Source organism: Salvia splendens, chromosome 1, assembly GCF_004379255.2.
Source record: "Salvia splendens isolate huo1 chromosome 1, SspV2, whole genome shotgun sequence".
NCBI classification, from domain to species: Eukaryota; Viridiplantae; Streptophyta; class Magnoliopsida; order Lamiales; family Lamiaceae; genus Salvia; species Salvia splendens.
The window spans coordinates 20,937,393-20,949,726 of record NC_056032.1 but is presented as its reverse complement, the minus strand read 5'-3'; the positions used below and the strand labels follow the sequence as shown (position 1 = coordinate 20,949,726).

Genomic DNA, 12,334 nt, shown 5'->3' with positions numbered 1-12,334 from the left:
CTAGCGGTTCCTCCAAACGGTCAAGGTCGGTATCCCTATCCGACTCCGGCTCCGAAGACGTGGTTAGCCAACTCGCCGGAGCTAACTTGGGTAGCCCCGACGCCGGCCCGAGCGGTTCCCAACGCCGACCGCAAGGAAGGAAGAAGGCGGCGGCCAACCGTCATCACGCCGCGACTCCATCCAGCGATGCTCCCGACCCCGCTCCCTTTCCCGTTCCCTATGCGCCACCTCCACCCCCCACCAACTCATTGTGGACCCTTTTGACCCAATTCAATATGGCCGATAGGTCAACTATGACCCCCTCGCAACTTCGATCGCACGAGGCCATGATATTGGGCCTCCAAAAATAATTGGGGGTAGTGCCGCCAGATGAGTAGTCTTCTACGGGGATATTTTTAGCTTTAATTATGTAATTTTTAATGTTTGTATTTTAATTATGTAATTTTTAATTTTTAGGATTTTAATTATGTAATTTTTATTTTTTAGGATTTTAATTATGTCTTTTTTATTTTATTTGGAATTTGTAATATTATTTCGGTTTTTTAATGAATTTTAATGTTATGGAAATGTTTTTATTTAAAATGAATTGTGCTCGTCCTTGCGTAAGAGCACAGCTGTGGGTGTTGTGCTCTTGTCTAAGAGCAGGCAGGAATAGTGGCGTTGGGCCCACAACCGTGCTCGTTGGCAAGAGCACGGTTGTGGGTGCTCTAACATTTTTCATATTCTAAACAGACATACATAGGATTTGCTTGAGGTGATTATTTTTTTTAAATCACACAGTTAGATTGTTTCACTACCCAAAATTAATTTGACAGGAGATTGTAAAACGTACGTTTGAAAATAATTTACTAAAGTTAAGTTATTGTTATAATCTACAAACTATATGAATGGGATTTACTTTTAATCCATATTTGGGTAAATAAATACTACTACTACTAACTATATGAATGGGATTTACTTTTAATCCATATTTGGGTAAATAAATACTACTATAAAACAGGTAATAGTTTATCTTATCTCATCGTTTGAAGCGTTTTTTTTAATAAATTATCTTTATAAAAACAGGTAATAGAGGAAGAACTCAAAGGAAACTCAAAGAACTCGAGAGAGAAGAGTGAGAAAATATCAGAGTGAGAATGAATGGGAAACGACTGAGAGAGTGAAGGGGTATATCATCCGCAGTAGTGGACTAAGGCAAGCATACAACCCAAATATTACCTGACCAATTTAATTCCAGGCCCAACAAATAATAGTCCACCAATTTAACAGCCATACAATCAATATAGGAAATGGTTTATTTTGTCTCATCGTTTGAAGCATTTTTTAATAAATTATCTTTATAAAAATAGTGGAGGATCGTAATATCAACATGACAATCAAGATTACAAATTATTATTCTGGTCAATAATTTTATTGCAGGATATTTTATTCCAAAAATAAAACAATTATCTAAACGAAAAGAGAGTTTTTGGATTAATATCAAGAAGATTGGACAACTTGTGGAATCCTAGAGTTTTCTTAGGGTGTCCACAATGGGGGAGCCGCGGCCCGCGGCTCGGCGCGTGGCCCCCCATTGCAAAGGCCGAGAGCCGGGGCGGAGAGGCGAGAAGCGTGGCTGAACCACGGCCGCGGCCTTCACGCGGCTGAGCCGTGTGAGCCGCGGCCCTCCCATTGCAAGCGCCGCGAATCGCGGAATATAATTTATTTTTTTTTATTTCGAATTTTTTTTATAAATATACACTCTCATTTTCATTTTTTCACTTCATTCTACACTTCAAATCCCTTCATTTTACACTCTCAAACACTACAAAAAATGCAAGGTGGAGATGGTAATTCCCCGGGGTATGGAGACTCGGGATACGACAACTTCCCCAATCAGACGTGGAGTCCGCACTCGCCCCAATTTCGGGTCCAGCCATCCCAGCAGAGGAACTTGGTTCGCCAACCATCGGGGTTCGGGCGAGCGCGGCGACACCGCACCCTTCAACACCGACCGCGGCGTTGACTCAAACACTAGAGGTGCAGATGATGAAGCAACTCCAGGATAACTTGTCCTTGTACGAGAAGTCGACGGACCCTATCACCAAGATGATGTACTACGACCTCATTCTTAGGTTGAGGTCGAAGTTGGGCTTCTCCGATGGGTCGGCGACGGGCGAAGCAAGCGGCAGTGGGGCCGGTGTCGGCGGCGGTGGAGGAGGTGAAGAAGATGTGCCGGATTCCGATGACGCCACCGAGTAGGAAGCGGTGGCGTTTTTTTCTTTTTATTATTATGTTGTGTTTTTAAAATATTTTCGTTGTAGAATTTTCCCCTATTAATAGTACGACGAAAATTTGTCTCTATTTCTCTCTTTATTAAATTATTTTTATTATCCAAATTATTAATCTACTAAAATTTAATAACATTAAATTAAATTAAAAAATAACATTAAAAAAAAGCAAAAAAAAAATTAACATTTTAGAGGACCACATTTTGTGGCCCTTTGAATTTGGATTGACTTTTTTACATTTGCCATTACAAAGGCCACATGGGAGCCACAATTGATGGCCGGGCCACAAATGGTGGCCTTTGAAGGCCACCATTGTGGACACTCTTAACAGTCCTCAAACTTTTACCAAGGTTGGTTTACTACGCATTGACTTGCATTAGAGTTAATATTGAGTAAACAGTTTTAACCATCTCTGTGGATTTGGTGGTGAGTTTACCGTATCTCTGTTCGAAGCGAAAGAGAGAGATCGAAGCCCTGTGTCGTGCATGCATTTTGTGCACCTTTCCCCCCTTCGCATGCACACGCGTTTTTCCCCTTCTCTCTCTCTCTCAATATATAAGTAAGTACATCTACATGTATCTATACAAGCTCGCCTCTGTCTCTCTCCGTCTATTTAATTACTAGATTTTACTTTCTTATTTCTCGCCTCTGCCAGATTACTTCTCCGATCGCCGCCTCCTGCTTTTACTCCTTTTTTTATCCCCTACTCTGAGTTTAAATCCGAGATTTGGATTTAAAATTATTGATGTATCAAATTTTGCCTTTCTCTTGAGATTCCGGATTGACTGAATTGCGGATTTAGGGTTTTGATTTTGCGTTTCCCCTTTGTTTGGGGTTTTAGATTTGAATTTCCGAGGAATGGGATCAAAGAATTGCATGAATCATGTTTGCCGTGGAACGACGTCGTCTGAGTGGAAGAAAGGTTGGAGCTTGAAATCAGGTGGATTTGCTAACCTGTGTTACAGATGCGGGTAATTTTCCTCTTTTTTTGTTGAATTGAGATTGCTTCCTGTTTGTGGATTTCTTCGATTGATTTAAAGCATAATGACTTTTACTATATTTAGGATTTTTGGTTCTAAATTCTGTAATGATTACTTAGTTCGAATGTAGGAAAATTCAACCGTGTTGAAAACCTTGGAACGATGATGACTCTAGTCAAAAGGTGTTACAATGCACTATGTTCAAGTCAACTACTGTATTTTTGCTAGATTAGTTTTCAATCCTTGACATGATCAGCATCTGGTTGTGGTTTCTTCTGTTAAAAAGCGTAGTAGTTGTGATATGATTCTTATGATGCATACGACTCTATTCAAGCACTGAAAAGTTTAATGTTTTTCTCAGACAAATTTTGACATTAAGGACCATACTGTCCATCTTGAACAATATCTGCTCTGTTTGGACGATGCATTGAAATGTTTCATTTAGTTGAATTTTTTCCAACTGCCCCATAAATTACTTTCTTGGTTGCATGAGAGAATATTGGTATATCTGTCTTCTTCATGTTATTAAAAATTAATTGGAAGTTTCTTCAACTAATATTTTTGAAATGCACATGCATGTTTCTTTCTATCTGCTTTTTGTCATTTTGTGGTTTGACGTGGTGTGAATGTGAATTTCAGATCTGCCTATGAGAATTCGGTTTTCTGTGAAACGTTCCACTTGGAGGAATCTGGTTGGAGGGAATGTCGGATATGTGCAAAGGTAAAATACTTTGTGTTGTCGTTTTATTTGTCATATTTTTCTAGTTTGTCCGACCATTATTATATGTTATTGGCAGCGAATTCATTGTGGGTGCATTGCTTCAAGATATGTACATGAATACATGGATTTTGGAGGTGTTGGGTGCATAACCTGTCTAAAGCGATTGGAAGTTCATTCTAAACAATCACTTCAGGTTATCGGACTCTAAAACTTTCTATTTACAAGAACTGCATCATATTCGTGATGATTGTTGATAATTGTTGTTTCCAGTCTTGTAATGAAATTTAATCTTCTATAGTCATGAGTTTCCATAAATTTTTTCTGTCCTAAAATAAGATCATGGATGGAATTCTGTATGTGAATGTTTGTTCTTGATTACCTTCTATCCATTTTATATCTCACTTTCCTTGGCTGGTGAGATAGACCACTCGAAGCTTGTTCTGCTGTGCATGATGCATTTCTGCCTGTATAATATTAGACATTTCCTTTAAGTTTCCTGTTTTTTTGTTAGAGATTTCTGTAAATACAAAGATTTGTATCCTCTCCCAATTATGTAATATTTTTTATATTAAAAGCAATATCTAACTGATCTTACATCTAGTTTATTTAGTTTTCACTTCAGATGCTCATACCTGAATATTTTGCAGATTCCTAGTAATATTTCTGAGGACACAGTTTCAACAAATGGGATTAAGGATGTTCATCCTGGAGTTGTAGAGAATCGCATTGATGATGACAAGTTTATCACTCAGAGGTTACTGCAATTGACCAAGGCTATAGGTGCAATTAATGGTTGTTCGGGTCTTGAGCAACTTACACATGAAGATCCCTTGCTTAAAAGTAGGCAAAACAGCACACGCATTCCAAATCTCACTCAACAAAGTTTGTCATCTACTTTCTTCAAAACAGATTATAGCAGACCAAGAGATGGGGTTAAGAATATCTATGAATCTTTTGCTCAACCTTCCGTAAATTTCTCATTGATGACACCTTCAAGTAGTCCGATCACTATTTTGCCTTTTCCTGGTGGGATTGCTGAAGGAAGCGAACAGAGCAAAGGTTCTTTAGAACAAGCGCTCAATGTTCTACCAAAACCTCCCAGACCTAGCCCTACTGTTGGGTCTGAGATAAATAAAGGAACTGTTTCACAAGCACGTGTTGCTAGGCCTCCTGCTGAAGGGCGAGGTCGTAATCAGTTGCTTCCTCGGTATTGGCCAAGGATCACTGACCAAGAACTGCAGCAATTATCTGGAGAGTATCCACACGTGTTCTTCTTTTCAATTTTTATGATTGTCCACCCAATTTAGATGTGTCTTCTTGATATATATCTTCAGTTTTTCCTTGACCAGTCTCTAGTTTAAAATCCATTATAGTACCTCTGTTTGAGAAAGTTCTGAGTGCCAGTGATGCTGGGCGAATTGGTCGCCTGGTCCTTCCTAAAGCTTGTGCTGAAGTATGCCCTTCATTTGTTTTTGCAAAAATGCCTCGTAGAAACCGGTTAACTAAAGCTGGGGACCTCACTTATATCAAAGTTCTATTTTTTTTCAGGCATTTTTTCCCCTGATTAATCAATCAGAAGGTATACCAATAAGGATTCAAGACATAACAGGGAAAGAGTGGACTTTCCAATTCAGGTTCTGGCCTAATAATAACAGCAGGATGTACGTATTGGAAGGCGTAACCCCTTGCATCCAAAATATGCAAGTACATGCGGGTGACACGGGTATATACTCAGTTAATGTAAAATCTCATATGTTTGTGACAGTTAATCTTTTACTATTTGTTTTGTGCTCCCTATCTTGAATCCTTACATTTGCTAGAACTGGAAAGTTGAAGTAGAGGAATCCCCTAAAAGTTTCAACTTGGGAGAATAATGTATATAAGGTCATCAAACACATAGGAATTCTGTTATAGCCCATGTATGAGTGAGTGCCTTAGTAGTTACCAGGTAGACAGAAAGCAGCTTTTACAAGTTTATTCACAAATAAACTTTACGTTAGGATATTCCTTATTTCTCTTGTTGCTTGAAACAAATAGTGAATTGAATTTGAATGTAATACTAATAGCATATGAACTATAAAATGCTAGAATAACTCTTCAATTTTCAAATCCTTCTTTCTATTTAGATGTGCAACTTGCCATGAGACCTATTTATTAATCATGTATACCCTTATTCATTTATTGGCTATCCTGCATAAGATTAGTCGTACAAAAATACATTTTCCTACTTCACATGTAACTGTTTAAAATTTCTTTGCATTCTTTGATTCTTTCTTCGTTCACTCTTTGCAATACTTCGGCCTTTTCTTTTTTCAGTGGAATTACCATTATTACCATTTGTGTTATGTGTAGGAAATTCCTTTAGAATATAAAGGGATTTTCTTGTGCAATAAATAAATAAATAGTTAGATACTGTTTTATATATTCGAATAAACCTTATTATATCTATTTGAAATATGCATCTGGGCTGAGTGTGGATACTGACTCGGTCAATATTATGTTTTCTATACAAGCTAACTTCCTTTCTCTTGTTTTTTTTCTTTGACTAGTGACATTTAGTCGCATAGAACCTGGTGGTCAACTTGTCATAGGCTGCCGAAAAGCAATAAACAATGGTGATGCCCAGGTCATAATTTTTATGTCTTGCCTTGACACCTCTTTCATGGATTCTTTTCCACTGTATTTCTCAATCATAATACGTAGCTCATAGATGTTATTTTTGGTAAATAAGTAGGATTCCCAATGTCTTGCCTCAACAAGTGGTGATTCTCCTGGGGAAGCGTCATTTTCTGGCGCTACTGCTGGCAATCTGCTTTTAGTATGTGTTATTTGCTATTTTACCAAAATGCATCACTCAATATATTTGGATGTATATTCTAATTGAGATACCTTGCCATGCCAAATAATGCCAAGAATGGAGGTAAAACTTCTGATGATTCACTCCAGCAGTCCATGTCGGAGAGGAAGAAGGTGAAGAACATTAAAAATAAGAGGCTTCACATGCATACTGATGAAGCCATGGAGCTGAGAATAACTTGGGAAGAAGCACAAGAGTTGCTTCGTCCATCTCCCACTGCTGAACCAACTGTTGTTGTAGTTGAGGACCATGAATTTGAAGAATTTGAAGTAAGTTTCACTCACCATCTTGGAAATATTATTCTTGTAATCTCATATATGTATATTATTATAAGTCTTTGGTAAATGGCACTGTTAGGATCATTTTCTAATTATTACATCATTATTCTGATACTCTAGTGCAATTATTAATTTTTTGGTTAGGAACCTCCAATATTTGGAAAGAGGACAGTTTTCACTTCTGGACCATCAGGGTAAGTATCCCTGGATTTTCTCTCAAAAAAGTTCTCAATGAACCTGGCATAACTGAACTTATCCAGATTTTACTACTTGTGTTTCTTAAGGATCCATCACCTTGTGTTTTCATTATCTGCCTCTGGAATGTGGCAAAGAATTGTGATGTACTAATGCTAGTGGCTTGATCATCTGGTCTAGACTCTTAGTGTTTGAAGATTAAATCGTCATAAATTAGTAGGACCAGGTTAGAAACCGAATCCTGAAATGTTGACGAATCTTCTAACAGATAAGTGTAGCTTTATCGACTTAGTGTCCCCTCTGGGGCATATTAACTCCGTTTTGATTTTTGTTGATTTTTCCCCACTTCATGTGTTTTCAAGTTTATTTAATACTCCCTCCATCCCAATAAATATGAAACATTTGGTTTGTGGCATAAGATTTTATGTAGTGTTGTTTTGTTAGTTAATGAAGAGAGAGTAAAGTAAGAGAGATGAAAAAGTAGAGATAGAGTTATTTCCATTTTAGGAAACGTTTCATTTTTAATAGGACAAGCCAAAAAGGAAAACGTTTCATTTTTAATAGGACAGGGGGAGTATTTTTCAAGGTTTTTTTCAGGGAAGACGATAATAGTATGTTTACTATAGTGTAGAAATATTACGGATATTTAAGCTAAGGTAATATATAATGAGTCCTATTCTTTATTGTTGTTTTATTAGCGAAATTAAAGTTGGTGGATAACTTGTTACATAGCATGTGGCATATTACAAATAAGTTAATTATATGGTTGACTGGTAGAATTTACAATAGATTTAAATTTGATGGTTATAGGTTGTAAGATGCTCATTTATATAGTGTTTCTCTGTCATCCTCAAAATAAACATTGCTTACACATCCTTCAATCTTTTTCTTTTAAACAATTTTCTCGTCCCACAAAATGTTACAAATATCAGTTGGAATGACATCCCCCAATCAAATCAAAACACAGACATTTCCCCACACACGTTTCGGGAAGATCACCAACGACTTAGCAATCAGCCATAGAATTATGCATGACTACTAAAAGTGGTTCGGATGTTGTATGGGGGTTTGCATGTTAGTTTTGAATGTGGACCACATCGATCTTAATTTTAACTAATCTTCTTAGGGAGCAGGACCAGCTGGCTCAGTGTGACAGTTGCTTGAAATGGCGAAGATTGCCTGTGCATGCTCTTCTTTCTGCAAAGTGGTCATGTTCGGAGAATATATGGGATTTAAAAAGGTTAGCTACGTCAATAATCAGAGCTTGTTAATTTTGGAAACTTTAGAACACATCTTAGAATCCCATTTTTTGGATCAGATTTGTTTTTAAAACTTAATCCACAGTTTTCTCAATTTTATATTTCATTTGACATCAAGGCAAAAGTTAATTCCCAGTTTTAAATGAAATTTATTTATGTCTCCCAACATGAACCATATCCCCCCCCCCCGGCTGGAAGTTTACACTAAGTGAAGAATTAGTGACATAATTTAGCTATCATCTGCTCTCTTTTCTGTAAAAGTAACAGGTTAGTGCTCTTAGCAGTTTGATGGAAAGAATGCATAATGATGGGTAAAAGTAACAAATAACTACACAACTTTCTTAATTATGGAATTGCAGATATCTTTAGTCGTAGTATAAACTCTGCAAAATGATAATTCTAGATCACATTATAACAATAAATATAGAGCGACACTGAACAATGTTACTCTTTTTCTTTTGAGTCACATGTTACACTGGGCGACTCAAAACCCCAACCTATTGGTTGGAGGGGAATACTCTTACTAATTGGGGTGCTTCAGAGTCTAACATATGTTACTAAACGCAAAAGTTAACTACATTCTCCTTGTGTAGGTCATGCCATTATCAAGTAACCCGAACATAATAGTTGTGCACACAACTATACTGAATTGATCAAACAATAATATTATGAAGTAAATATAATATTGCCTATATAATTTATTCTCCTATTAATCCTTTCTTGTTCCTTCCTGTAAGCAAATAACTCATCTGTGTGCATATAAATACACACAATGCCAATACATGTGTGTTTACTTTAGTGTCTTTCCCACCTATGTATTGCTTGTTTCCTATGTGCACTATGCACATAATACATTATACATATATGTGCTGTGTTGCATTGAATTGGATTCATAATGAACATGTAGTACAGAATACTATAAATCTGATCTTCACATTAAAAAAAGAAAGACATGAACATAGTTCCAATATCCCTATAAAGCCTAAAATGGTTTTTTATTTTAAAAAACATTGGATACTTACAACTTAGATAAGTTTTTCACCAATGCAAACTAAATAACTTCAAATATTAACCATCTATGCAATGCAGATTAGGATAGCTATAGTAGCTATTGCATATAGATGATTTGTTTTCTTTTTGAGTAATGGAATTGTGAACTTCTGTGTGGATACTTGTAAAGTCATGGAGACCATGGTGGTGTGGTTTACTTGGAGAGTAAAATTTATGTTTATGCCTTTATGGCGAGATCAGTTTTGTGTTCTCCCCTTCTCTAAGAGTTTTTGAAGAAATAGAATTGTGTGTTTATGGTTTTCTTTTATGGGCTTTCTTTCAGGTGCTCATGTCCTGCTCCTGAGGACATACGGCCCAAAGATCTGGAACCTTTTGTTCCTAGTTACAAAGGTATGAACTCCGCTTAATATCCTTACAAAAGTCTCTCTTACCCGTGTGCTTTTACATACTTACCTAATTGCTAAGTGATGCTATCAAGTTCACATGTGCATACTTGGTTCCTCTGTCGGTGTGTGTGTACTTTCTTTTGTTTCTGCATGTGTTGCACGGTCACTGCTCTATGGACTGTCGAGGAGAACATATGATTCATGTAGCTTTTCACTTATGATGCTCATTTCATTACTAGAATATACCTAACTTCGTTAGACATAATTCTAACCTCTCAAATCAGTTAGTCAGCAAGATTACGTATGGGATTGATAAGAATACTGCCTGTCGAGAACAGGAATGCAAAAGCCCTCTCAGTGCTGTTTAACATTCTCAATTTCTCATTCACATTAATTGCCATGTTAACTGTATATATTCTTTACTCTCGTCTCACAGTTTCATGCTATTGAATACTTGCACTATATCTCTTCCGGATTCTTCTCCAGTAGGTCTAGTATATAAAAGCAATGCATTTTGTTTCTGATTTTTTTAACTGAAAAGGCTGAGCATTTAGTTCTGTCATAGACTGTTCACATTATCAAAACCTGATGATTATATGCTGCCAGCCTGCCTAGTGGCAGTGTGGTTAATGCCCGATGCCAAAGGTCTCGGGTTCGAGTCCAGCGGGACGCGGTCTTTAAATTTCTGTTCATTTATGTATAAATAAAAAAATATAAACTTTCTCTGATTTGACCACTTACCACTTTAGTGGATTTAAAAAATAATACTCCCTCCGCCCCCTAAAAATAGAGACTTTGGGGACGGCACGGTTTTGATACAAATCAGTAAAGTTGGAGAGAGAGTAGTTTAAGTTGTGTTAGTGAATAGTAGAACACGTCATTAGTAGTGTAATGTATAGTAAAAAAATTCCAAATATAGAAGTGGACTAATTTTGGTGGCGGTACAAAAATGGCTTAAAGGGATTGTTTTTTTGGGGATGGAGGGAGTAGTAATTGTTGGGAACTGTTTCCATTTTACCAGTTGTTATTACCAGATTGGTGTATTGATAATGTAGGTTATTGAATTTGAAGTGATTTAGCTGTTCAGCAATTTCGTTAAAAAAAACTTCCTTAAACAACAATAATTTATAGTGTCCGTGTCTTAGTTGGACTCTAGTCCTCATCCAAAGAGAAAATCCCAACATGCTGCTCCCCTTGGTATTAGAATGTTTCTATCCCTTGTGATGCAATCGTATTGTGACTCTCGTCTCGTCTTCGATTATCTTTTTCATCTTTTGATGTTAAAACAGTTACGTATGTTATTTTCTTCTTCAGAATCCAAGAGGAGAAAAGTTTCGGAGAACAAGATGCCAAAAGGAGGGGAGCCTTCTGGCTTAGATGCCTTGGCAACTGCTGCAGTTCTAGGAGACAACATAAGTGCCATAGCTGAGAGTTCGGTGGGGGGCACCACAAGGCATCCTCGCCATCGTCCCGGCTGCACTTGCATTGTCTGCATACAACCTCCCAGCGGAAAGGGGAAGCACGAGCCCACTTGCAAGTGCAACGTCTGTCAGACAGTACGACGCCGTTTCAAGACACTGATGATGCGCAAGAAAAAGAGGCAGTCTGAAGTTGCCCAAGCCAAGGATAGGGCTTCCCTTAAAATCGAACTGGGGAGGGAGGACATAACCGGAGATGATGTGAAGACAGACGCAATGGGGAAGGAAGCTGACATGGAAGAATCAAGCAAAGGGCAGTTGGACCTCAACTGTGATCCTCACCGTGAGGACGAGATGCTTGCACAGACAGCTGGAATGAGCTTGACAACCTTGATGAACTCGGTTGCCCTACCGTTGGATATGTATCTCCCGCCTACCATCTCTCAGAACCAAGAAAATCTCTCCTTCATCCCTGCAGATACAGATGGGAGAGGACATCAGTAAAGAGTTACGTTATTTATTTATTTATTGTTATTTAAAAATTTGAAATCCACAAATTTTGTGTTTTTGGAGATCACCGAAGTATATATTTGAAAACCACAGTGAAAAGCTTGAGCGACTTCTTAGTCTTTGTTCTTCTCATTCTTTTGGTATATCGTTGTTGCTTGCTCAAGTTGAAGGGTCAAACTGATCCGGCCAGTCTATATATGCCTGCTACCTGCAAATTGCAAATAAGTGGATCCAGTAAAAGCTCAGACTGATCAACTCAACTTACTCCGACTCGAGTGAGAAGAAAGGAAGAACTAAGAAGATGCTTGTTTTCAAAATCTTAACCCACAAATATTATTTAAACTAATATAGGGAAGTAAGGATCGATCCTAAATAGATGAGGCGTGTTGAGATTTGTTTGCGAGACACGGATTGTAGATGGTTGCTGCCATGCTTCTAGGGGTGGGTTA

The 12,334-nt window shown here is 37.7% G+C and overlaps 1 protein-coding gene across 4 annotated transcripts; it reads left to right on the top strand.

Annotated features, from left to right (window-relative positions):
* The first annotated feature begins 2,678 nt into the window (after positions 1-2,678).
* LOC121745104 (B3 domain-containing transcription repressor VAL1-like) lies at positions 2,679-12,001 on the top strand. 4 transcript variants are annotated; one of them, XM_042138911.1, is made up of 14 exons: positions 2,679-2,829; positions 3,112-3,241; positions 3,890-3,971; positions 4,048-4,164; positions 4,619-5,226; positions 5,328-5,424; positions 5,520-5,694; positions 6,521-6,597; positions 6,706-6,789; positions 6,885-7,097; positions 7,251-7,300; positions 8,428-8,541; positions 9,894-9,961; positions 11,272-12,001. In XM_042138911.1, exons 2-14 carry the CDS (start codon positions 3,129-3,131, stop codon positions 11,877-11,879), a joined length of 2,406 nt encoding a protein of 801 aa, XP_041994845.1. In that variant the 5' UTR covers positions 2,679-2,829; positions 3,112-3,128; the 3' UTR covers positions 11,880-12,001. The 4 variants fall into 4 exon arrangements, with proteins under 4 accessions (XP_041994845.1, XP_041994839.1, XP_041994822.1 ...); XM_042138896.1 differs by having other exon boundaries at positions 2,811-2,829; positions 2,926-3,241; XM_042138888.1 differs by having other exon boundaries at positions 2,731-3,241.
* The last annotated feature ends 333 nt before the right edge of the window (positions 12,002-12,334 follow it).

What these genes read in the sequence shown, in the direction of transcription:
- LOC121745104 (XM_042138911.1), top strand. Translation starts at nt 3,129, where the DNA reads ATGGGATCAAAGAATTGCATGAATCATGTTTGCCGTGGAACGACGTCG. An exon ending in AATGTCGGATATGTGCAAAG is followed by an intron (nt 3,972 to 4,047) that starts GTAAAATACTTT and finishes TGTTATTGGCAG; the next exon opens with CGAATTCATTGTGGGTGCAT. An exon ending in TTTTGTTCCTAGTTACAAAG is followed by an intron (nt 9,962 to 11,271) that starts GTATGAACTCCG and finishes TTTCTTCTTCAG; the next exon opens with AATCCAAGAGGAGAAAAGTT.